The 26414-nt window shown below is 44.9% G+C and overlaps 1 protein-coding gene across 1 annotated transcript in view; it reads left to right on the forward strand.

Moving 5' to 3' along the window:
* PDPK1 (3-phosphoinositide dependent protein kinase 1) overlaps window positions 1-26414 on the forward strand; it is an 80481-nt gene that overhangs the window by 17077 nt on the left and 36990 nt on the right. Inside the window, exons 2-7 of the mRNA XM_083153094.1 lie at window positions 13809-14075; window positions 16205-16247; window positions 17741-17878; window positions 19387-19531; window positions 20362-20459; window positions 23451-23526. Of these exons, the coding sequence (XP_083009220.1) occupies window positions 13809-14075; window positions 16205-16247; window positions 17741-17878; window positions 19387-19531; window positions 20362-20459; window positions 23451-23526 (767 nt within the window). The remainder of the gene's footprint in view (window positions 1-13808; window positions 14076-16204; window positions 16248-17740; window positions 17879-19386; window positions 19532-20361; window positions 20460-23450; window positions 23527-26414) is intronic.

The following is a 26414-nucleotide window of genomic DNA, read 5'->3' on the forward strand; positions in this document are numbered from 1 at the left end:
CGTTTTTCAGGCTCAATGCTGTATGCCGTAGCTCCATGTTACATTCATGGACTGTTCTTTATATCAATTTGCAAGTGATTTTTGTTGCTATCATGGTTCCACCAAGCTTTAAATGCAACATTCTTTGTATGAAAATTCTATGTATAATATCTGTTTTTTATTTTGATCAATTCTTTCTGCACATGCGGAAAAAAAATGCAGGTGCACTATTCAAACATTACTAGAATGGTAATAAATTTTGCAATAAATTATTTGCATGATCTTGACCAGAATTATGGGGCTACCCAACATGTCCAGGTAACCTCACCAAATAATAATAATTATAATAATAACAACATTATTCTTAATTTTATATAGCGTGTCTGGGGATCTGCAGTACCTAGTTACAGAGTACAAAAGCAAAACAAGAAAACAGTGACTTCCATTTCAAGACTGTATAGGACAAGTTCAGGGTATATAAACCTAGCTGCATCAGCAGACGGCACTGACATAAGTGTTACGTTGGTGGAAAACAAAGGGATTTGGCGCCATTGAAGGGAGAATGGAGTAGAAGATGGATTAAGTTGGAGAAGAAAGGGCACATAAGGGAAGAGGCCTTGCTCATGAGCGCTTACATTCTGAAGTGGACTATACAGTACAGTGGATACACAAATGGGGTAGACAGTGAAAATGGAACATATTGTAAGGTTGAGAGTTGGCTGAGTGTGGTGAAGAGGTAGGTCTTGAGAGCTCGTTAAGTTTTGTAGAGAGATGGGGAGAGGTTGATAATTTCAGAGGTAAGCATGTGAAAAATCTTGGAGGTAGGGGTGTGAGGAAGAAATCAATAGGTAGGAGAGGCATTGGCAGAGTGAAAAGAACAGGTGGGGGTGTCAAGAAAGATAAGGTCTGAGATGTAAATGAGAGAAGAGTGAGCAAATGCTTTGTAAGTGAGAGTGATCAACTTGAATTGGATTCTGAAAGGGAAGGGGAGAGCCAGTAGGGGCTGTAGATGTTGTAAGCTTGGTGAGGCAAGATGAGCCAGGCTGTAGCATTGAGTCTAGTTCCATTAATAGATAATAACTAATAACATTGTGGGTGGCACGGTTGTTTGGGAGGGCATTTCAGCTAAAAGCCACTTGGTTTACTTGTTTGATCAGCTTTCAGCTTGAAAGCCTGCCCAGTGTACGGGGCAGGGTTGAGTGATTACGTGCTCTCGCATTATCGCTGGCCCAGCCGCTCATCTGCTGGTAATACCAGCAGATGAGCGACGGTATGGGCTGCTTTCCATAGTGTCCTGCTATGGAAAACCGTCCACCCTGAGGAAAATTGATAACACGGGCAGAAAAAATGTTCAGTCTGTATGCACTGAGCGTTGTTCAGCCCAGTGATTATCTCCATAATTGTAATCTATACACACTGTGCAAAAACATCCCCAGTTTGTATGGCCATTTAGACATGTTGGGTGTGATGTAATGAAATCCAAGTTCAGTGCCTGTGCGGGAACTCTGACTTTTTTTTTAAAATTTTTTTTTTTTTTTAAGGGGAAATCAATTATAAAGCATATATGCACATTAATCATCTACTGGGAAATCCATTCATTCAATTACATATCTGGAAACCCAGCAAGGGTATTGGTATTCCATATAGGATCCACCTCTCCATTTGGATTTTATTGCATGCATGGATTTTCATGTGACTTTATGATTTGATGAAATTGTTCCCTCATATAAATATGTTTGGATAATTAATTACTTAAGGGAATTAATTATTTTATAGAAAATTACAAATATTTTTGGAATTATTGTGTTCATTCATGTCAGCCTTGTATTATAAAGTTCAGTGTTTAAACTCTTTGCTTTCGGGCTGCATCCTGCACGGCTGCCAAACTTGGACTTCATTACATCCCGCTCGTTGAGTGCTGGGACATCCAAGAGACAGCAGAGAAACAGTGGGAGGTACACATTACTAGATTGTGCCCGATGGCAGAGATCACCGCCTGCACTGACATTTCTGCTTGCCACCTCCTGTCTTGAGGTGGCGAGCAGAAATGGGTGCCCAAACGGGATTTTTCTCATTGCAACCATTATTTATTATATTATTTTAGTTGGGTTTAGGCCCTTTGCCCTACTCAACTAGGCGCTATTGGTTTCTTAAAAAGTAATGGGCACCCAATCAAAGCAACAATTTAATGAATTTTCTACTAAAGCCCCGTACACCCTAGACGAGAGTTGAAAAAATAAACGTTCAGAAGGGCTACATTTTAATGGTGCGTGCACCCATGCATTATTTGACCCCCCCTGTCATCTGTGCATACATATCAATCTGACATTATTGTCAGGGAATGCATGCACGCGGATCCAATGACGTCACTGAGCAATATCGGCAACTAATATCGTTGTGTGCACTATTTTGTTTGTCCAGCTCCACTGCTGATCTAGTTAATGTGTATGGGGCTCAAGATTGGGTGGTTGGGTGATTTAAAAAAAAAAAATAAACATTTTAATCAACCTCCTTAACCTCCACTATAAATTAAATTGGTACTTGTTTCCTAGCACGGCCACACCGATTCTAATCGGGGGCATCGCAGGTAAAAAAATCAAATCGGTCGCATCGCATGCGTGCTAAAAAATCGCATGCGATGGTCCCTACGCGATGCCATCCAAGTTGACCATAAATTATATGAATTGATCCTGCACCATCCACCCAGGGTGCCTCGGATTACAGTTTGGGAACCACTGCTAAACCGTTTTTCAGGCTCAATGCTGTATGCCGTAGCTCCATGTTACATTCATGGACTGTTCTTTATATCAATTTGCAAGTGATTTTTGTTGCTATCATGGTTCCACCAAGCTTTAAATGCAACATTCTTTGTATGAAAATTCTATGTATAATATCTGTTTTTTATTTTGATCAATTCTTTCTGCACATGCGGAAAAAAAATGCAGGTGCACTATTCAAACATTACTAGAATGGTAATAAATTTTGCAATAAATTATTTGCATGATCTTGACCAGAATTATGGGGCTACCCAACATGTCCAGGTAACCTCACCAAATAATAATAATTATAATAATAACAACATTATTCTTAATTTTATATAGCGTGTCTGGGGATCTGCAGTACCTAGTCACAGAGTACAAAAGCAAAACAAGAAAACAGTGACTTCCATTTCAAGACTGTATAGGACAAGTTCAGGGTATATAAACCTAGCTGCATCAGCAGACGGCACTGACATAAGTGTTACGTTGGTGGAAAACAAAGGGATTTGGCGCCATTGAATGGAGTAGAAGATGGATTAAGTTGGAGAAGAAAGGGCACATAAGGGAAGAGGCCTTGCTCATGAGCGCTTACATTCTGAAGTGGACTATACAGTACAGTGGATACACAAATGGGGTAGACAGTGAAAATGGAACATATTGTAAGGTTGAGAGTTGGCTGAGTGTGGTGAAGAGGTAGGTCTTGAGAGCTCGTTAAGTTTTGTAGAGAGATGGGGAGAGGTTGATAATTTCAGAGGTAAGCATGTGAAAAATCTTGGAGGTAGGGGTGTGAGGAAGAAATCAATAGGTAGGAGAGGCATTGGCAGAGTGAAAAGAACAGGTGGGGGTGTCAAGAAAGATAAGGTCTGAGATGTAAATGAGAGAAGAGTGAGCAAATGCTTTGTAAGTGAGAGTGATCAACTTGAATTGGATTCTGAAAGGGAAGGGGAGAGCCAGTAGGGGCTGTAGATGTTGTAAGCTTGGTGAGGCAAGATGAGCCAGGCTGTAGCATTGAGTCTAGTTCCATTAATAGATAATAACTAATAACATTGTGGGTGGCACGGTTGTTTGGGAGGGCATTTCAGCTAAAAGCCACTTGGTTTACTTGTTTGATCAGCTTTCAGCTTGAAAGTCTGCCCAGTGTACGGGGCAGGGTTGAGTGATTACGTGCTCTCGCATTATCGCTGGCCCAGCCGCTCATCTGCTGGTAATACCAGCAGATGAGCGACGGTATGGGCTGCTTTCCATAGTGTCCTGCTATGGAAAACCGTCCACCCTGAGGAAAATTGATAACACGGGCAGAAAAAATGTTCAGTCTGTATGCACTGAGCGTTGTTCAGCCCAGTGATTATCTCCATAATTGTAATCTATACACACTGTGCAAAAACATCCCCAGTTTGTATGGCCATTTAGACATGTTGGGTGTGATGTAATGAAATCCAAGTTCAGTGCCTGTGCGGGAACTCTGACTTTTTTTAAAATTTTTTTTTTTTTTTAAGGGGAAATCAATTATAAAGCATATATGCACATTAATCATCTACTGGGAAATCCATTTATTCAATTACATATCTGGAAACACAGCAAGGGTATTGGTATTCCATATAGGATCCACCTCTCCATTTGGATTTTATTGCATGCATGGATTTTCATGTGACTTTATGATTTGATGAAATTGTTCCCTCATATAAATATGTTTGGATAATTAATTACTTAAGGGAATTAATTATTTTATAGAAAATTACAAATATTTTTGGAATTATTGTGTTCATTCATGTCAGCCTTGTATTATAAAGTTCAGTGTTTAAACTCTTTGCTTTCTGGCTGCATCCTGCACGGCTGCCAAACTTGGACTTCATTACATCCCGCTCGTTGAGTGCTGGGACATCCAAGAGACAGCAGAGAAACAGTGGGAGGTACACATTACTAGATTGTGCCCGATGGCAGAGATCACCGCCTGCACTGACATTTCTGCTTGCCACCTCCTGTCTTGAGGTGGCGAGCAGAAATGGGTGCCCAAACGGGATTTTTCTCATTGCAACCATTATTTATTATATTATTTTAGTTGGGTTTAGGCCCTTTGCCCTACTCAACTAGGCGCTATTGGTTTCTTAAAAAGTAATGGGCACCCAATCAAAGCAACAATTTAATGAATTTTCTACTAAAGCCCCGTACACCCTAGACGAGAGTTGAAAAAATAAACGTTCAGAAGGGCTACATTTTAATGGTGCGTGCACCCATGCATTATTTGACCCCCCTGTCATCTGTGCATACATATCAATCTGACATTATTGTCAGGGAATGCATGCACGCGGATCCAATGACGTCACTGAGCGATATCGGCAACTAATATCGTTGTGTGCACTATTTTGTTTGTCCAGCTCCACTGCTGATCTAGTTAATGTGTATGGGGCTCAAGATTGGGTGGTTGGGTGATTTAAAAAAAAATAAAAATAATAAATAATAAATAAATTTTAATCAACCTCCTTAACCTCCGCTATAAATTAAATTGGTACTTGTTTCCTAGCACGGCCACACCGATTCTAATCGGGGGCATCGCAGGTAAAAAAATCAAATCGGTCGCATCGCATGCGTGCTAAAAAATCGCATGCGATGGTCCCGACGCGATGCCCCCGATTTCCCATAGGGAACAATGTTAAATGCCTCAATTTACCCAAATGAACAGGGAACAATGTTAAATGGTCCAGAAACCCCAAAAAACACCCCAGAACAGTGAAATGGCCCCCCAAAATTAGTTAACGCCACCCCACGATCAACGTGAACCCGAAGCGTGGCGAGCGCAGCGGTACGCGTCCTCCGACCTTTTCATACCCCCACTATCCACGTCGGCGTGGAGTTGAGAATAGAATAGTGTGGCGAGCGCAGCGAGCCACCGAACCCGAAGCGTGGCGAGCGGACGCGGATACCTTCACAGTTATACGCGTCCCCTCGCGGGCTTCACAGGTGTCCGTGGCGACGCGGACACCTGTGAAGCCCGCGAAGGGACGCGTTTACCTGTGAAGGTATCCGCGTTCTCAGCTCCATGCCGACGTGGATAGTGGGGGTATGAAAAGGTCGGAGGACGCGTACCGCCGCCCCTCGCGGCCTCGCTGCGCTCGCCACGCTTCGGGTTCACGTTGATCGTGGGGTGGCGTTAACTAATTTTGGGGGGCCATTTCACTGTTCTGAGGTGTTTTGGGGGGTTTCTGGACCATTTAACATTGTTCCCTGTTCATTTGGGTAAATTGAGCCATTTAACATTGTTCCCTATGGGAAATCGGGGGCATCGCGTCGGGACCATTTTATGCTTATTTAGCCGCATGCAACGCGACCGACGCGATTTTTTAACTTTTCAATGCATTTCAATGGGAAATCGGGTTCATCGCGTTGGGGGCCATCGCATACCACTATTAAGGGCACAAGATCAATGCGATTGTGGCCGTGCTAGGAAACAAGTACCATTAAATTATTTTAATCAATATTAGACCATTATCTGTAATAACATATTGGTAGTCCTTTAGAGCTGGCAAGTCTAATGGGCAGAGGTAGAGCATTCTAAAGGTAAGAGCAAAGCCGGGTAGGCTGCAAATGAAGGCGTGGAGGGTTGCCCAGGGCTACTTGTTGCCCATTTGGGATAGGTTATTGAGAACATATTTATAGTCACTGATCTCACTCCTTGTCTTGGGTTCTGTCCCAAGTAAGCATCACGGGAATAGAGCAACGCAAATCTAGTCTGATCATTTGTTTACAGCATCACAGTATTAAGTATTAAGGAAATAAAAGCAGTGCGCTTGTAGGATGCTGTGACCTGAACAGGGACATGATTGTGCTAGTTAGGGGAGGGCTGCATGTGACATGCAGAGTGTCGGCATATGAGGATGGGAACAGAGGCAAGCAGAGTACACAGGGACATTGTAATTTTGGAAGGAAGACTCCCTTTTCGGTGGAAATATGAAGACCTATTTCAATATAACTTAATTATTTGAAAGGTAGTCATACAAACATATGCTAGGATGTCTCTCTATGTTATAGTACTACATACAATCCAACAGTACTGATCTTCTGGTACATTACTGTTTTTATCGGTCTGTACCGGTTGGTGGGAGGAGGTGAGCTGTATTTGAGAGAGGTTGGAAAACCGGAACAGGTCCTGTCAGACAGTAACAAGTTAAATTGGCTGCCCATGGATTGGTGACTATGTATTATGTGAATACTTCTGGAGTGCGTGATGGAATAAATATCACTTGTCTTTACTTGAGGTGATGATTCCGCCCCATTGGAGATGGATAGATAGCTATATGAATAAATGTGTACCTATTTCTGCCCTTCAGATGTTGGAGGGTATGGTATTATAGTGTTAAGGGTATGCTGCAGTAATGTCTATTGTGGGTAGGGAACTACACTCCCATTGTATTGCCAAAGTATCCAGATCAAAAAGCATATACCTGAAAATCCGTAAACTAATCATACAATTATATGTGTGCAGTCCAAAAACAATCCTCCTGATTATATCTAATATACAATTCTATCTACTATGTATAAGTGACCATATAGTTTCTCTTCTACCAGTTGTCTTTACATAATTACTATAGCACTCGTGCAATTTGCATTTGAATGAATGTGTGAAATATCCATGTTCGTAAGGGGGAGGAGCTATTGGTATAATGATTATGGATTCCCTGGAGCGGGTTGAATTGCAGCGGTTAACCCAAAACTTTAAGCATTGGGGTAATGAGCACAATTTTAAACCCAAGTGTTTGGGTTGCCATAAATGATAACAATGAGGGGGTGAGTCATTTGTTTTATTGGTGCCCCTAATTGCATTACCCCTGTCACTTAAGATGGGCCAGTAAGCAATTGTTTGAGTGCCGAGTTTGAACACCCAAACGGGAGTTTTCACATATTTTTTGCACCCACTGCAGAACAATGTAAATGCTGCCATCGGGCACCATAGAATCACCCCCGCACAGTTTGTTACAGTCTTATAAATCCCAAGCGCCAACTCACAGATTTATACCCCTTTCACACCAGCCAAAATACCCTGAAAATTTGCTGGGATTTCAACCCTGCTAGCTAACATGGTTGCTCCCGCGACCACCCTGGGTATACTGGCTGGTGTGAAAGCTACTGACCCGGGCGGCAGTGCCTGGGTGCTTGTAGCGCTATTTGTTGGGAAGCGCTGCTGGATTTGAAAACATATTGATAAGACTGGCCAGATGCTTTCAGCCAATCAGCGTCCACCCAGTCTTTTCAAAATGTTTTCAAATGCAGCAGCGCTTCCCGCCCTGATGCCCGGCAAATAGTGCTACAAGCACCCAGCCACTGCTGCCCGTATCACCTCTGCCCTCCCCTCGCTGCTGCACATCGGCGCCCTCCCAGCACTGTCTCTCCCTCCTCACACCAGAAAATGCAGGGACTAGGCTGGTGTGAAAGGGTCCAACCTGTCCCTGCTTGATCCCTGGACTGTATTCCCGGGTAAGTCCCTGCATTTTCTGGTGTGATAGGAGTATAACAAATACCAGCATAAACCGAAAATAACCTTGGGAATCAACAGGCATGTGTCAGAGGACATCGTTTTACTGGCAGAGATAAATGACATCATCTTCTGATCACAATTGCAAATCGTATATTTTGTTTGTCATGCTTATTTAGCACTCTGAAGAATGTTCCTTTAACACCATGGACACAATCTATTTAGAACACGGTGTTCATCAAAATGTCAAAAACCCCTAAGCTTTTGTCAGTACAGTACGTGAGTATTCTGGTAATTGTTTTAGTCACAAAATAGAATCCGTTGTATTGTAAGTAGTTCAGGTAATATTTCACATGAGGTAAATATGGGAGAGCACTCCCGTGATAAGCATGGCCATTTGTAGCTACTGCTTCCCTGTGTGCTAACAGCAGTGAACAAGGTGTTGAGAGTAGAGCAGAACAAAATCTGATATGAAAAGACACAACTGTACAGGCTAGCTATGGGAGGGTCATCTTAATGCAGGAAGTCCCTAGCATTTCCACTGTCAATCTTACAGTCGTAAACTCTATTTAGGGCACAACTGATGTGCAGAAATCATCGTAACCCAACAGCCCACAATAACCACCATGTAAAATACTAATAAAACAGCTTTATTATATCCGTTATCCTTGATCATTCAGCCTGCTTTCATAGTCCGTAAAGGAATCCACCATTCAGGAGACCTATAACTGTGGGCCTAATTCAGACTTGATCACAGGGCAAAAAAATTTTTTTCTCAAAATTAGCAAAATCATGTGCACTGCAGATGGGGCAAATATAAGTAACATGTGCAGAGAGAGTTAAAGCCCACAAACACTTTTTGGGCCAATTTCACCCGAATCCAGCAGATCAGGCCATGAATCAGCCCAAATAACATGTGTTTAACATTTGATGCGATGCGCGGTCCTGTGTACATCAGAGTTCAGACCTGCCTGCATGACCGACCTGTGACTCGGACCCCCACTTGGCGACTGGACCACATGTGATGTATTGCATGCGATTCTGCCACCCAGGAAGAGGGATGAGATGCTGCAGTAATGTATGGCCACCTTTAGATTGTGGTGGGTGTGTCCAAACTAAAATCTATATTGCAGTCTTAAAATAAAGCAGCCAGTATTTACCCTGCAGAGAAACAATAGAAAGCCCAAATGTAACTCTCACTATATACATGTTATATCTGCCCCCCTGCAGTGCAGCACAGCGTTGCCCATTTTGAGAACAAATTTGTCCTGCAATCAGGTCTGAATTATGCCCTATGCATGTGCACAAAAGGGATTAATTCAGCTTCTTAAATGACCTCCTACAGTTTCACAATTTTATTGCAAGATGGGGACATCCTGGGGACACAGCTACATATATTTTGAAAAAAATTATGACAAATTGTGTACCAAGGGCACATTTTTTTATTTGACTAAAGCTACGGAAAGACCAAGTGGGTAAGGTGCATGGTAAAGTACTGATTTATAGGGCGTTTGCTACTTACTAATACAGCTATTACTACCTCTGTATCCTACTATTATTTATATTGATATGAATTGAGAATAATATCCACCACTCTTGTGCAGAATTATTTCACAAATGACAGGATATGGCTCTTTGCATGCTCACAGAATCATTCTGCAGACTTTTCTCTAAAATGATAACTCCCTCTCTCTGCTCAGAAAGCAAAAGCATGGCAACATGGCGCTCTACTACTGAGTAGTGAAAGATATACATATGTACTGTAGCTAAGTATATATAAATGTCATGTCACTTCTCAGACCTCTGGAGTGTGCTGGAGTATGACAGGTGCTCCTCTGCTAGCCTGACTACACGTCACTGGTATATTTATTTATTTATTAACAGTTTCTTATATAGCGCACACAGATTCCGCAGCGCTTTACAGAGAATAGTTGAACAGTCACATCAGTCCCTGCCCCAGTGGAGCTTACAATCTATATTCCCTACCACATGTACACGCACACACAGACATTCTAGGGTTATTTTGATGGGAACCATTTAGCCTACCAGTATATTTTGGATTGTGAGAGGAAACCGGAGTACCCGGAAGAAACCTACGCAAGCACGGGTAGAATATACAAACTCCACACAGTTAGGGCTGTTTCACACGCTCCGGCTGACGAAACACCGCACGTGCAAAAGCCATGCCGTACACAGTAGGTATTAATGGACAGGAGTGTGTCCATTTACACGGGATGGCCACGGCCCGGCCGCCCGGTTGCAGCCGGCTGTCGCCACTGGAAAGGACAGCTGCCAGGCTGTGGCCATCCCGACCATTGTAAACTTCTGTGCCCGGCACGGCTTCTTGGCCGTGCAGGTTTCTCCGCCCGGCAGCTGCCGGTGTGTGAAAGGGGCCTTAGGGCCATGGTGAGAATTGAACCCATGACCTCACTGCTGTGGGTTCCCAAGCACTTCCGGACAGCGGGGAAGCACAGGCCTGGCTGTTTTAGCAGGGCACCACTAAATGGGCAGGGTGCATTTTGCCCTTTAAAAATTGGTCAGGGTGCGGCGTCCTGTAAAAAACAGTCTAGAGTGAACACTAAATCTGGTAGCCAACCATAATCAGCCATTTGCTCCCACACACTGAACAGGCCAAAACAGTTGGTCTAGTTTGCTGGAGAATCAAATCTGTAGGTGGACACTGGCCATCTGTATCTGCCTTACTGTTGATAATCCTCCACTGATGCCGGACTGCACCTGTATTGGTGGTAGAGTTGGGACCCCAGAGGAGCAGACTGCGGCAACTATAGGAAAAGAGCAGGTGCCCCATCTCAGCCCTTTATCAGCGTTGGCAGAGCAGGATGAGGACTGGTTCTGCTGCATGTCAGGATCCCTGTCATTCTTCTCGCCCCACTGGCACCTGCGATCACTGTGCTGCCCCCACTCTCTCCAGCATCCTCAATCACTGTGCTGTGCCCCAGGGACCTGTCGCCTCACTCTTATGCAGCTGGCTACTGATGCCAGGGGCATTGCCCATCTCCTATAATAGTAATAACTAATCACTCAATGTGGGAGACAGCTGCTACATGCTGACAAGTTGTGACAAAAAGACAATGGCTGTGCCTGCCTATAGCAGCTTATGCTGCTCTGTGATAGGTACAAGGTGGGTCACCGCTGTTGTCACCATGATACCTGGCACTGGGATTACTCCATATAGCTTGTAGTTAGAAGAGAGCTCATGCATGTCTGCACTATAAATCCAGTGGAGGTTAGATTGAAAGGTTGCAAGGAGCTGTTCTTTGTCAGTGATGTGTGTAAGGATTGGATTACCACAGTAGTGTATTGGACTTTTCCTTGTGCAGCTGAATTGTAATGTTATTGTTTTTTTTTTATATTTATTTAATTCTGCACCAGCATTGTGGGCATATGTCACATGTAGGGATGCCGATCCCGGGGCATTTTTTTCAATCCCGGGATTCCCGTGCCCCTATCCGATACATTAATTTACTTGGGAGCGGGACAGCCTTGCAGCAGAGTTGCCAGGTGGAGGCAGTCGGCGGGGGTGACGTTGGGTTTGGGTGATGGAGGTGCTTGTGTGTCATTGGGCGGGTGGTGTAGGATTCCGGTGGGGGCAGTGCAGTGGTGCGGCCTGTGCAGCGTGACCTATGACCAAGTCATGCTGTGCAGGCCGCACGTCGGGAAAAGCTGGGCAGCGTTCTATCCCGGGATACGCTAATCCTGAGATTGAAATCCTGGACATTTTGGGGCAAAATCCCGGGATCCCGTCAATCCCGGGATTGGAAACCCTAGTCACATGTACTGTAACTGCTGCTTGCACTATAGTAGCATGACTTATTTATTCAGAACATGTACAAGTATGCAAAACCTGTCAGCCTAGATCTGTGACCTCACAAGTTGGAGAGAAGTTGGTTATGTGTGTGTATTAGTTGGATGGCTGGTCAGTTGGCCGGTTGGAGGAACGTTGGTCTGATGTATGGCCAGCATAACAGTTGTTTAGTGTATACAGGAGAAGCACTGCATGGGCAGCTAGACACTAGACAGATAATGGTGTGAGACCTATTCTCTGGGTAAGCGTGTTTGCTCCATTCAGCTTCTGAATTGCTGGCTTAGCTTTATTCCACTGCTGGAGTCTGGGAAACATGACGAGAACAATAATGTTTACAATGTTCAGACCTCATGTTTCTCATTCACCAATCGCGTACTTGCATTCTTATAATAGTATAATATCAGAATTGTGTTTGGCCGGGCATTTTTTTTTCTAAAGGCGTAAAACACAATGAAATCATTCATTGGTCATTCATAATTATATTTGATTTTGCCCACCCATATGTTTGAAACTGTTCTTGCATACAGTATAATATAAGGGCTGCTGGCTCATACATGCTGACTTCTCTGTTAAGTTGTCCAGGAAACTTAGCCATGTTATGTCACTGCAAGGGAGGAGGAAGCAGATCTAAGCTACCCAACTGATAAATCCCCCAATAAATGAGCTTATAGTCCTGTTCCTACAGCACCTTTCAAAACCTGTGCAGTTCCTCTATCCTGCCTGGGGTGCCGCTCGCCGCTTTGGTGCTTCTAGCACACTTTGGTCTGTGCTTCATCGCTGAAGTACAGACTAGTTTGTGCTTTAAACACCGCAATAGAGAGTGACACCCCTGACAGGAAGAAGGAACTGCACAGGTTTTGAAAGGTGCTAGAATTAACACTCTGGCCCAATTCAGAACCATTAGTCTGGGAAGGGAGGACCAGGGGTGGCAGCAGGGTAACGGACAGTTTTTTATGGGCATCCTAATGCCTGCTGGGGGGGGGGGGGGGGCGACTAACGTCACATGACATCAGTGCATGGCCAAATTCGGCTGAGTAAAAGTCAGTCTAGGCTCACTTTTATTACCGAAGGGGAGAAAAATAATTAGATGGTCACCGTCATTCAAAATATTCTTCCCCTTGTGTCCTTGTCACTAGGAATTATTGGCTGTAATTATTCAGCTGTAAATGCATCATGATGGTTTTTTCAGTTTTATTTTGTAATTTCCCCAATACATATACAAGCGGAGTTGTCACCCCGGCAGGTCCTGGTAATTACATAGGACTTACACATTTGGTACATTTTGGGGAGTTCTTTTTAATACATCTAGCACCATGCTCTAGCAGCAAATGTTCATTCAGTGTAAATATTTTCAAGGCACAATGTGCTAGGGACAGACCCCTGTGGTTTTGATTTGATCTTGGTTACAGAAATAGCACAAGCAGCCAGGTGCCTGGAAAGTACCAATTACTGTTTATCAACTTGGAACAAATTTGGGTTTTTTGCGTTTTAGATTTCACGATTTGCTTCTGCACTATTTCCTTCATGTAGGAGTTTCCTCTGGTATCCGGACACCGGGTGTAGATTGACAGCCACCATTAGTCAATCCTGCCCCATATCATAGTTGACCCGCTATACCATAACCGTTTCCTCTTATTACGCTATTCATTTATTATAATGGATTCAGTAAAGTGTTGTTTAATTTAATGCTACTTTAGGACACAAGGGCAGATGAGATGGGAGAAGGCACAGAACATTCATATTGACCGACCTCCCCCCTCCCCCTTTTTCTTCACAGTATGATGCTATTCCAATTCAGTCCAACGTGGTCATATGCTCCTGTCCATCCCCTTCACTAGTAATAAACTCCGACGCCGGGTCTCCGCCCGCCCTGGCGAACTGCAGCAACCGAGCAAGCTCCTCCAGTGACGCGAAGACCGCAGACTATAGAGCTAATCCTGATCCCCAGCAGCACACAGGGCAGCAGCAAACGCAACAGCCTCGAAAGAAACGCCCGCAAGACTTCAAGCTCGGCAAAATCCTTGGTGAAGGGTCCTTCTCAACAGTGAGTTTAGTGTTGCATGGGTACATGTGGAAATGTTATCTCTTTTTTAAAGTGTTTAACTTCCCCAAAGCAAAGCCCTAAACAAGTTTATAGGATTCGGCCCAAATTGGAGAATTTTGTGGCCCTGCATTACTATGTAAAGACAAGTGGCATGCGGCCCGACGGAATCTTCCTTCTCACTCTACTCACACCTCCGCCCAAGCTCCTCCTCCAACCTACATGTACTATGTGTCTTCCCCTGGATGCTCTTCCGCACTGACCCAGCGAGTGCTGGAACACGGAATAGTACAGTAGGAATATGCGAACGCAGTGGTTAGTGATATGTGCATGGTCCCCTGGTGTTGAGCTGAGCCCAGTACAGATGGTGTGTAGAGGGGGTACAGACGGTAACGGGAGGAGGGAGTAATAGTGTGTAATAGCCTGCTGTCTGCCCCAGCACAGACTCTGTTTTGTGATATGTAATGATACATAACCGGTTTCTAGGTATCAGGGATCGCCACCAAGTACCATACAGACACAGGCAACACTGTGGAGGATATAAGGAGAACCACAATATTTGCAGTGCTGCTCTTATTGTCACAGTAATCTCTCCCATAGGGCCACATGGAGTATAAACCTCTGAGCTCGGTGTGGAGGTCACTAATGCTAGAGATATGAGGAGGTGCATAATATTAGCAGCTCCCCTCTTATTGTTGTCCAAATTTGCATAATTGATTACTTTTTCTTGGGCAGACACAATATTACAGGGGAATTCAGTTGCGGGTGGGGAATTTCCAAAAATTGCTATTTAATTAGGGGACAGAAAACGGGAAAGCAAAGCGTCTTTATTTTTTATCTTCCCACCTTCAGAGCAAATCTTTTTCACATTTTTCCTAAAATTAACTAAATCACTGGGACTTGATCTGGGACCCTGGCGGCACCCCTTTTGGGGACTAATTAAGCAATTCGGAAGTTTGCAGTTGCTTAATTAGTTACCAATTACTCACAAGAAGTAGTGTCTTCTTCCATCACCGGGAACAAGGTTCTCTCCAGCAGGGTGAGTGTGTGTCTAGTTTGTAAGTGCATCTGTGAGTATATATGTGTGTGTGTGTGTGTGTGTGTGTGTGTGTGTAACCTTCCCCTGTCTAGTGTTATTCCCCCCTGAGTCCTTGGGAATTACAGCAGCCTCCTCCCCATTGAAAAGATGGAGGGAAGGCCACATGGAGCTACGGAAACCCCTGGTTTTTAGCTCTGGGTGCACATACCTGCTCACAGTACGCAAGGTGTTTAACATCACAAACCTTGCTTTAGTTTACCTTAGTTTGTGGCACCACCACTTAGCTACCATCACCACCACTCTCTCCCTACGCCTGTATGCCTTCCTGGTGCCTAGATCTTCCACCTTAGTGCCTACCACCCCTTGTTAGTGCCTCGGCACAGTGAATTCATCCCCTCCAGTAGCGTTAGTCCATGAGACCTATTCTTGTCTAGTTGTACATGTTCATATAAGTATTTTCACATATAGGGGTGAGGGGGCAATAGAAACAACAGCACCACAAATCCGCCTCCCTGTGGCTCTATCTTGCCTCGAGTTTGTGGATTTTATATATGCAGCTTCCTTCATCAGACTGTTTGCAGTGAATAGACTCCTAGCTAATATGTTAAAATGAATAGATAAAGGGTTCTAGTTCAGATGGTGTTTTAATGTGCCTGAAGTAAATAACTTGAATTCTGTGTAGTTGTTTGGATGATCCAATATATTTAGGCGAAAAGTGTTCCTAAATAAATTGTGTTGTCTGCAGACACAGCAAAGGCACAGACAAGCTGATCTAACGCATAGTTCTACACATAGAAACAGATTTCTGTCTACAGTGCCATCTACAGTCATACACCAGTAATACATAACACTTGGTGCCATCTGCAGCCTTACATCGGTAATACGCAACACTTAGCTACATTCCTATTGGTGGATAGGATGTCACAATTGACTTCAGGCTAACAAGTACACTCTCTGGAATACTGCGGTCAATGCAATTGATAGGTTATTTTTAAAATCCATCATAGCAAACGTCCAATATCTGATTTGTTATTGTTGCTATTATTGTTTATGGATTTATATATATTGAAAGCCTAATATTATTATTATGCAGGTTGTTTTGGCCAAAGAGTTATCAACAGGAAGAGAATATGCCAGTAAGTATACGTATACTGTCATATTGTTATGTTTCACAACTTTCCATTGTGATGTCAGATTGCAGAGCCGTAGAAAGCAGAGAGCGCTTCCTGTCTACTACACATTTAGGGAAAACCTACCTATGGAATTCCATGAGCTGATTCATGAAAAAAACAAGTTTTTATTTTATTTATTTTTAACCCTTTGAGTGCCAAGTGAAGGTGTGAAAAATTGGCAAGCAAACCTTTTTATTCCTCATAAGGTACACATTGACCTGTAATGTGTACCTTTTTTTATATAAGAAATCTTTTTTACCAAAAAAAAAATCATATTTGAATTTATATAACAAATGTGAGCGACGCTGGCATTTTTTAGCAGATATTTTTAACATCTCTCACAGAGATGTTGGCACTCAAAGGGTTAATCAATTAACTAATATTTTTTTTCAAAACCGATCAGAAATGTTCCGGGGTTATTCAGACCTGAAAGCATGGCTGCAAATTTGCAGGCCGGACGATTATCAGTAGGCTCCGCATGCGTAAGGATCATTAGTACGCACGCGCAATGCCTTCCTGTGATAATCGCCTGCTAATTTTTTGAATCGCTGGCTGTTCGCCAGTTGATTGACATGTTTGTGGGTATTGACCAGCCGCTTTCAGTGAGTGTTAGAAAAAGCAAAGCGTGCCCAGGTGATTGAAAGGAAGTCTTGTGACATCGGTTCTGGCCACGACCAGACTGTTTTTATCACAGCTGCCGAGTAAGTCCTGGGCTACGCACAGTCTGCACACAGTGGAAACATCATGCGAATAGATTTGCAGCTAATCGTCAATCCAGCTAACTTTCTCATACTGCACTAAGCAAATCACAGGCTAGCACGGGGCTGGATTTCACTGGCTGGGCGGTGTATACCTGATTGCACATATAGCAGCCGTATGATCTGGTCTTAATAACAAACATCCATTTGTTTTATGGTGGTACTATCGGTCTATTAGTCATTGGGGACCTCGAGGCAATGAGGAACCTATATTTTCCCACCATAAGGGGACTTATTACATTCCCAGGTGGCTGCTAATTTTTGCAGCCATCAGGAGATGCCATTGGGCTGCCCAATCAGCAGTAATTGGGAGCACTGCAGGCACTGGAGGGGAGGGAACCAGAAAGCAGACAGAACAATCGGTGTCTTTTTTTCATGTAAGTTTTTGCCTTCTTTTGTATGTGAAATTAAAAGTTAGAACAAGGGATGGACAAGTCATCATTGTGAAGAAAAACTGTGGCATTACAATAAATAGTACACGCATGTGGACTGAGCTGAAAATATCCCACATAGAACAAATAAATAAAATAATGATATTGGAACTGAAAACAGTCTTTCTCCTTCATCTGTGAATGCTGTTTGAGAGTTAGATTTATCGAGCTTTGGTGTAACGGTTGTTTCTTTACCATAACCTTGTGAGTGTCATACATGGATATGCCATTTTTTTTAATGTATTTCTTTTTTTGTTCCTTTTTAAAGTTAAAATTCTACAGAAGCGTCACATTTTAAAGGAGAATAAGGTACCTTATGTGACCCGGGAGAGAGATGTAATGTCCCGATTGTACCACCCATTCTTCGTCAAGCTATATTTCACATTTCAAGATGATGAAAAACTATGTATCCTTAAAATCAAAATGTATAACTCTGCCAGCGAGCCGATGGGTAACTTGGGCGGCGTTCACTAGGCTGCAAACAGGCACAGCCTAGCGATCGGGTCTGAATCAGGCCCTGAGTGTAAATCTAGTCACTGCCTGTTTTTGAACTTTTATTTTTTTTCATCGTCCTCTTCGGTTTGGAATTCTCACTTAGTTCTTAATACAGACCTGATTGTAAATGCATAATCTTTCCCAAATGGGCAAAACCATGCTGCACTGCAGGTGGGGCAGATGTAATGTGCAGAGAGAGTTACATTTGGAGAATTTTTTTTTATTTTTTTTCTGTGCAGGGTAAATACTGACTGCTTTATTCTTACACTGCAATTTTGTTTTTTAGTTTAAAAACACCCCCAAATCTTACTCTGCACATGTTACATCTGCCCCACCTGCAGTGCAGCATGATTTTGCAGGGTATGGATCATTGAGTCGACCAAATTAAGGTCGACATACATTGGTTCGAGCACTGAAGGTCAACACAGGCAAAAGGTCAACATGCCTAAGGTCAACACAAGCATTAGGTCGACAGTCAAAAGGTCAACATAGGTTTTTAAAGTCTTTTTGTCCCGAATGTTGACATGGTCAGCATGGACACCGTATTGGTGCACAGTGTCCCTTTGCACTATTTTATTCTTCCTCCATGCCCTAGTGGATGGTAGGGCCTGAAATACCACCTGTCGGCAAAGTGAAAACCCCAAGTCCATATTTTGACTGTCGACCTAGTGCTCGTGTCAACTTTTTGACCCGGTCAACCATAGGCATGTCAACCTTTTGCCTGTGTTTACCTGAGGCCTGTCTACCATCCTTAATAGTGTCGACATAACAACCATATACCAGATTTGCCCATTTGAGAATGATTTTGCAGTCAGGTCTGAATTAGGCCCTTAGTACCAATGTCATTTAAACAGGGCAAGAGCAGATGCCCCGTACACACATTTGACATGTTATTTTTGTAGGTTTATTCTGTTATGAGGTCAGTATAGGTCATTCCCTCAACATAAATAACTTGCATTAAGCACATTGAATGGAGCAGTTATTATAAAACTACTGTCCTTTTTTGACCCATATTTGTGGGTAGTACTAGGTTTAAGAATACAAGTACATCAGTCCAATGTGATACATGTAGGTATAAGGCCTTAATGTCATGTGCAGAAGATGCGTCTAAAAATTGTGCCAGTGGGTGGTGTCAGAAAGCATCAGATGGAAAGTTTCATTGTTATATTATCTTCAAGCACCACCACACACACTCATGATATTATACCATCATAAGAAAAGAACAAACCAGTACCACTGTGGAGATGACCGTTGTCATCCCAGGGGGCCTCCCAGCATTTTAGTTCTGCTCCAAGTGATCTCACACGACCAATCGGTAACATCCTGGGAGAGCAGGCTGCGGTACTGCTCGCACATGGAGGAAAATAGCCGATGGTAAAATGTTATACTGTACTTGTTGTTCCTTAACCATGGCTGCAGATTTTGGCCTCAGTTATGCCAAGAATGGAGAACTACTAAAGTACATCAGGAAGATTGGTTCATTTGATGAAACGTGCACCAGGTTTTATTCTGCCGAAATTGTGTGTGCTTTAGAATATCTGCATGAGAAGGGAATTATTCACAGGTGAGAAGATTGTGCTAATAGTAGGCACTATTACTTGTAACTGTTAATGTTTATGCATAGAACTATATGGTGTCACATTGTAATTGTTCCTTAGTTGTGTTTTGTGCTTCAACTGTGTTACTTGACCTGGCAGGACATGCTAGTATCTGTTGTTCAGCTGGAGGTCCACAGATTGGCTGGCATTGACCTAGATAAGAAAGTGTTACAATGACATGAGCAAGTGAAGGATTAGGGGGGTAATCAATCTGAGATTCCGACTGTTGGGACTTTCCGACAGTCGGAATCTCATATTGAATCCCGGGCCTTTTTTGTTTCATCGGACAGTAACTCGTAAGTCGGATTTGAATGTTCCAGCTGTCGAGTGTCGGAAAGTCTGTATAGCGGCAAAAATGTCCATGAATTGGAACATCCGCGGCCGTTTCCTACAAAACAGGTCCGACTTTAAAAAAGTCTCATCTGAAACTCTTCAATGCTTGTCGATATTTATTGTCTGAAAATATCGGCACATATTGAATACCCCCTAAGTCCTAAACTGTGCATACACTGAAATCATATGAAAAGTGGCAAATCGTATGTTTGTTTTTGTTTCCAATCTGATGCCCGATCCCGTGGGCATCCAATCGGAGTCAGTGATCTGTCGGATTGGACAGCCTTTGGAAGCTGTGAAAGGGGCCGCATTTGATATATAGTATGTGATCCAGCAGCCAGGGAGCTGCCGGGTTACTTGCCGGGGTATAGGATGAGATACCTCGCCCTAGTGTATGGTGGCTTTTAGATTATATTCAATGTTAATATTCTATCGACATTGCTATTTGTCCTTTTTTTTTCAGAGACCTGAAACCTGAAAACATTTTACTTAGTGAGGACATGCATATTCAAATTACAGATTTTGGGACCGCAAAGGTTTTATCGTCAGACAGCCGGCAAGGTGGGTGAAGTCACTTTGTGTGTTTGTGTTGCTGCCAAAGTACAACTAGGGTTGTTACAAAATGGGAAGCCTAGTCTGGTTCTGCTGTCTCGCTAACACTCCTCTGTACATTTTCAGCCAATGGTGTTCAGTCCTTCCCTGCTCTGTGCTCCTCCCTCCTTTCAGCAACTCAGACATTGTGTGCTCACCCATAAGGTGGGTACAGGATCATTTTGAACTGTGGTGCCTGCACACTGCAGCTCACCACTACCTGCTGGTTCTAGTTTCAGCGCGTCGCCCTACCCTTTTCCCCCGTACCTGTCACTGTCTGTGGTTTTACTGCAATGTTTGTATTTACAGGATGCTGTGTAATCATGCAATGCTTTACTGTTTCGCATTTTATTTATTCTGTTCCCTGTAATTGTTCTGGTCTGCAAACATCTTCTGATGCCTGATATATAAAAGATACAATAAAGCACCTGGCCACACTGGGTGCCGGATGACTGATCGACAGTCGGCATCCGGACTTACAGTGGCTATATTTCCCCATGGGGGTCCATGACCTTCATAGAGGAAGAAAATAATAAGTGGTGAGCGCAGCGAGCCCGCAAGGGTCTTCAATGCGCACTCCCACCAGTTGGGCTCCTGACCGCCAGGATTCCGATGTCGGAGTAATGACTGTTGGTAACTTATACCATATCTGCCACACTATTTTGGAAGACATGCATGTGTCTCTAAGGGGTTTGGAGATTATCATAGAAGAATAAGATGGACCAGGTGGTCCAATAAAATGGGCAGGTGCGTAAATAAACGATACCCAGCAATATGATGCTTAGAAAATATCAACATTCTTAATATAACTTTACATTCATCTTCCAATATTGACACCAGACACACATAAATAGATTCATACAAAATAAATAGGCTTAGTGAGGAATTCAGTTGTGCCTGATACATATTTGCTAGAAAAAAAACTGTCCTTTTTTTTTTTTGGGCGCTCCAATAAAAAAAAAATGGTACTTGTTTCCTATCTGGGCGCCTGCTAAGTTAATTGCGCACCATGCTATTCTCCGTAGAGAAATCTGATCGCATCGCATCGTACACATACACGATATTGAACGATGCGATGCGATCCGATTCGATTTCCCATAGGAAACAATGTTAAATGGATCAATTTACCCAAATCAGCATAGGGAAGAATGGTAAATGGGCCAGAAACCCCCAAAAAGCCCACAGAGCAGTGGAATGTCCCCCCAAAAGTAGTTGACGCCACCCCGCCATCAACGTGAACCCGAAGCGTGGCGAGCGCAGCGAGCCCGGGAGGGGCGGCGGTACGCGTCCTCCGACCTTTTCATGCCCTACTATCCACTAGGGCGTGGAGTGAGAATAGAATAGTGTGGCGAGCGCAGCGAGCCACCGAGCCCGAAGCGTGGCGAGCGGACGCGGATACCTTCACAGGTAAACGCGTCCCTTTGCGGGCTTCCCAGGTGTCCGCGTCGCCATGGACACCTGGGAAGCCCGCGAGGGGACGCGTATAACTGTGAAGGTATCCGCGTCCCCTCGCGGGGCTCGCTGCGCTCGCCACGCTTCGGGCTCGGTGGCTCGCTGCGCTCGCCACACTATTCTATTCTCACTCCACGCCCTAGTGGATAGTAGGGCATGAAAAGGTCGGAGGACGCGTACCGCCGCCCCTCGCGGGCTCGCTGCGCTCGCCACGCTTCGGGTTCACGTTGATGGCGGGGTGGCGTCAACTACTTTTGGGGGGACATTTCAATGTTCAGGGGTGTTTTTGGCCCATTTACTATTGTTCCTATGATAATTTGGCTAAATTGAGCCATTTCACATTGTTTCCTATGGGGCATCGCATCGCATCGCATCGTTCAATATCGTGTATGTGTACGATGCGATGCGATCCAATTTCATTACGGTGCCGTACGTAGAAAACCTGGGCGCCCAGATAGGAAACAAGTACCAAAAAAATATATATATATATTATTTACTAAAGTGCTGGTTTATAGAAGTGGATTATATTTTCATATTCCATATCTCCTTCTATAAGATGCTAGATATGGTTGCTATGGACAACATATCCACTTCTTAAAATCTGTCATTTTAATGAATATACCCACAGTGTCCGGGCTAATGTGTGTGTTTTCACCATCGGGGCCATGAATAAGCTGCATTTATCAGGTTTCAGAACCTCAGTGGGTCCTGGAAAAAAATGCGGGGATCATTTAGCTGCGGGAAATAAACTATTTTCGGTACTTGTGTATTATCACTGCACCCAAGATTTTGATCGCAGGGCATCTGATTGCATCGCATGCGATGTGATCAGATGCAATTTTTAATTGTATGACATGCGATTTTTAATTGTACAAGCACCCTGATGGGTGCTTACTATGTTAAATGCACGCCCATTGTCAACGCCACCCCCACTATCAATGGCAAAGCCCGCGCCCTCCGACCTTTTCATACCCCCACTATCCACGTCGGCCTGGATTTGACTTTAGATAGTGTGGCGAGCCCGAAGCGTGGCGAGCGGACGTGGATTACTTGACATGTATTCCGCGTCCCCTCGCGGGGCTTGCTGCGTGCGCCACGCACTAAGATTGACTCCACGCCAACGTGGATAGTGGGGGTATGAAAAGGTAGGAGGACGCGAACCGCCGCCCCTCGCCGGCTCGCTGTGCTCGCCACGCTTCGGGGTGGCGTTGACAATTGTGGTGCATTTAACATAGTAAGCACCCATCAGGGTGCTTGTACAATTAAAAATCGCATCGAATGCCATTTTGCTGGCATGCGATGCTATGCAATATTTTATTGTACGTTGTGGGTCTTTTCACCAGAATATCGCATCGCATACCACTTATTAAGAGATGCGATGGGCACCGTGATAATACACAAGTACCCATTTTTCTCATGTATGCAGAATGATGACATTGGGGTCAAGAAATGCATATCATTATTTTTTCTAAAAGCTCACAATTTAAATGTTATTGCTATTGTTCACAGCCCGCGCAAATTCATTTGTTGGAACAGCACAATATGTGTCACCTGAGCTCCTCACAGAGAAATCCGCTTGTAAAAGGCAAGTATTATTTTTTCGCAGCATTTCTTGATGTTTTTTTCTTTGTATGTATGATGTAATACATGTGTGTGTGTGTGTGTTCATTCTAGCACCCTGCTTCTTCCTAAACAGGTTTGGTCTGTATTTCTCTGACATGCAGCAGGGGCCACTGGGAATCACTTCGGGGGTTTTGGAGCTTGGTTAGCGGGGAGCTAGGCACTACCTAGTTTTAATACAGGGGAGACTAGCTCCTCCCCTCCAAGACCCATCATCTCCCAGTGAGAAAATTGTGCCTGAGGGAGCTAGTCACAGCTCTCACTGCTCCTGCACTACTCAAATCTTTTGAGCCTTTTTCAATCAATTTTTTATTTTTATTTTTATTTTTATTTTTTTCTACATAAACTAAGGATCCCTTCCCTGCTTATTGAAAAGCTAGGGTCCGGGTTCCTGTGCCCCTGGGTTGTCCCAGGCTGTCAGTCAGGGCCTCTTCAAAGGCACCTGCCGCGACATTACAGCGTTCCTGCCACCCTCCATCAAGAGGGGATTGACAGACGCTACCTCAAGCCTCAGCAGGGTGAGTACAAACCCCCATTTGTATGTACGCTGCAGCGCTTATCCTGCAGATGCCGCGCTAATAAGGGCGCGGCGGAAGGGGTTAATGGCGGCCGCGGCGGGGGTCTGAAGCACGCCTTGTAAAAAGGCACACGTACTAGCCCCCACCTGTCCCTACCCTCTACACGCAGGCAGCGCTGTCCCTGCAAGGCGCCGCCGCCATTTTGACTGGCGCGGCGGGGGTTAATGGCGGCCGCGAGGGGGGATCTATAGCGCGCCTGATTACACAGGCACAACTAACCCTCCAAGCGCCGGCAGACTCTGTCCCTTAAAGCAGGGCATAGGCAAGGCTGCGCTGAGGAAGGGGGGGAAGGTGCGCGCTGAGGTGGGCATGGCGCGGCCCTATTACAACACACACACGCTACATGCTGCTCTCTCCTCTTGTATTTCAGGCAGACTGCAGCTACTGTAACCCTTTCAGGGCATTATCTGTCAATTGACTGAACTTATAGGGACTTACTCCCTTCCAGGACCCGCTCTCCCAGGGGGGATTTGGGTATTGCCCTAGGGTTATCCACTGTCTTGTGTGTGTGGGTGTGTGTGTGTGTTTGCGTGTGCCTTAAACTTGAGTGACCCATGTGCAGACATGGCGAGCAAGTCCAAGGCTGCTCAAAAGTCTTTCACCTGCACGGTCTGTTCAAATAAGTTCTCCCAATACTCTGATGGGGGAACTTCAGTCTGTCAGACCTGTGCGGTCTCCCCGTCAGGGTCCCAGACTACCGGCACACCAGCTCCCCAGTGGGCTGCAGCCTTAGTCGGCTCTATGACTAATTTGTCTGAGGAGTTGGCAGTATCCCGCAGGGCAGAGCCTGCATGGGCTACGGCCTTGTCCAGGTCTGTGGACTCCTTGGCGGGGGCCCTTTCCAAGCCCCAGAGGCCGGGTCCCTTAGCCCAGAAGCGCCCTTTTCAGATGATGCTTCAGGGAGAGGACACCGACGAGGAGCCTGATCCCTTTGAAGAGATGGAAGAGGGCGAGTGGGAAGAGGTACAGGATACCCCTCAGGAGGCGGAGCCAACTCCGGTTGGTATAGAAGCCCTTATTCTTGCAGTTAAGGAGGTGTTGCATTTACCTGACGATCCTCCTCCGGCTCCCCAGGAGTTGGATTTATTTGGAAATACACAGAAAACCTCTGTGGTTTTTCCTTGCCCTAACCAGGATCAGCTTCTTGAGGCCTGGAAGCGACCGGACAGGCGTTTTCAGGTACCGAAGAGGTTCCCTTCAATGTACCCTTTTGAACCAGCAGCCTTGAGCAAATGGGAAACGCCTCCACCGGTGGACACATCCGTGTCTAGGTTATCTAAGAAGACGACCCTGCCAGTCCCAGGGGCATGTTCGCTTAAGGATCCGTCAGACCGGAAAATGGAGGCCACCCTAAAGGCTATCTATACGGCGGCTGGTGCCCAGCTTCGGCCGGCCATAGTGTCGGCCTGGGTAAATAGAGCAAATGCCAGGTGGGCGGAGCTCATCACTGAGGGCCTCGACTCAGGGATGCCAGCAGAGGAGATTCGCCAACTGGCGGAACATATTAAGGAGTCGGCGGGATTCCTTGGTGATGCTGCTAAGGATATCTCCCTTATTTCATCTCGCATTTCTGCGAACGCCATTGCAGCTAGACGGGCCTTGTGGCTGCGGTCTTGGCAGGCTGACGCTGAATCTAAGAGAGCGGTCGAGGGTCTCCCCTTTGCGGGTGATATTCTGTTTGGTCCAGAACTGGACAGATGGATTTCGCAGGCAACGGGGGGAAAATCTGCCTTTTTGCCAACAGCGGCGCCGCCTCCGAAACGCCAGTATGCAGGACCCTCGTTTCAATCCTTTCGTCCACAGCGTTCCTTTCGTGGCAGAGGAAGAGGCTTCCAATCCTCCAGAGGTACTAGAGCCAGATCTCGACCACAGGCCTCCCCCCGGGTCCTGGAGCCAAAACAGCCCCCAAAGCTGGCAGCATGACGATTTGCCAGCTTCAGTGGGAGACTGGTCAGTCGGAGCACGCCTCTCCTACTTCAGAACCCAATGGTTCTCCCTAACGGAGGACCCTTGGGTTCGCAGGATTATCTCGGAGGGCTATCGTATACAGTTCGACGCTCCTCCTCCCAACAGGTTCTTTACCACAGCACTGCCAGAATCCTCAGTCAAGAGAGAGGGGATTCTCCTGGCTATCCAGACGCTGTTGGACTCTCAAGTCATCTGTCCGGTTCCGGTCTCACAGAGAAGGTTGGGGTATTACTCCAATCTCTTTGTGGTGCCGAAGCCGGATGGGTCAGTTCGACCCATCCTAAACCTCAAGGCTTTAAACCTACTG

Source organism: Crinia signifera, chromosome 7, assembly GCF_055691185.1.
Source record: "Crinia signifera chromosome 7, ASM5569118v1, whole genome shotgun sequence".
In the NCBI taxonomy this organism is placed as follows: domain Eukaryota; kingdom Metazoa; phylum Chordata; class Amphibia; order Anura; family Myobatrachidae; genus Crinia; species Crinia signifera.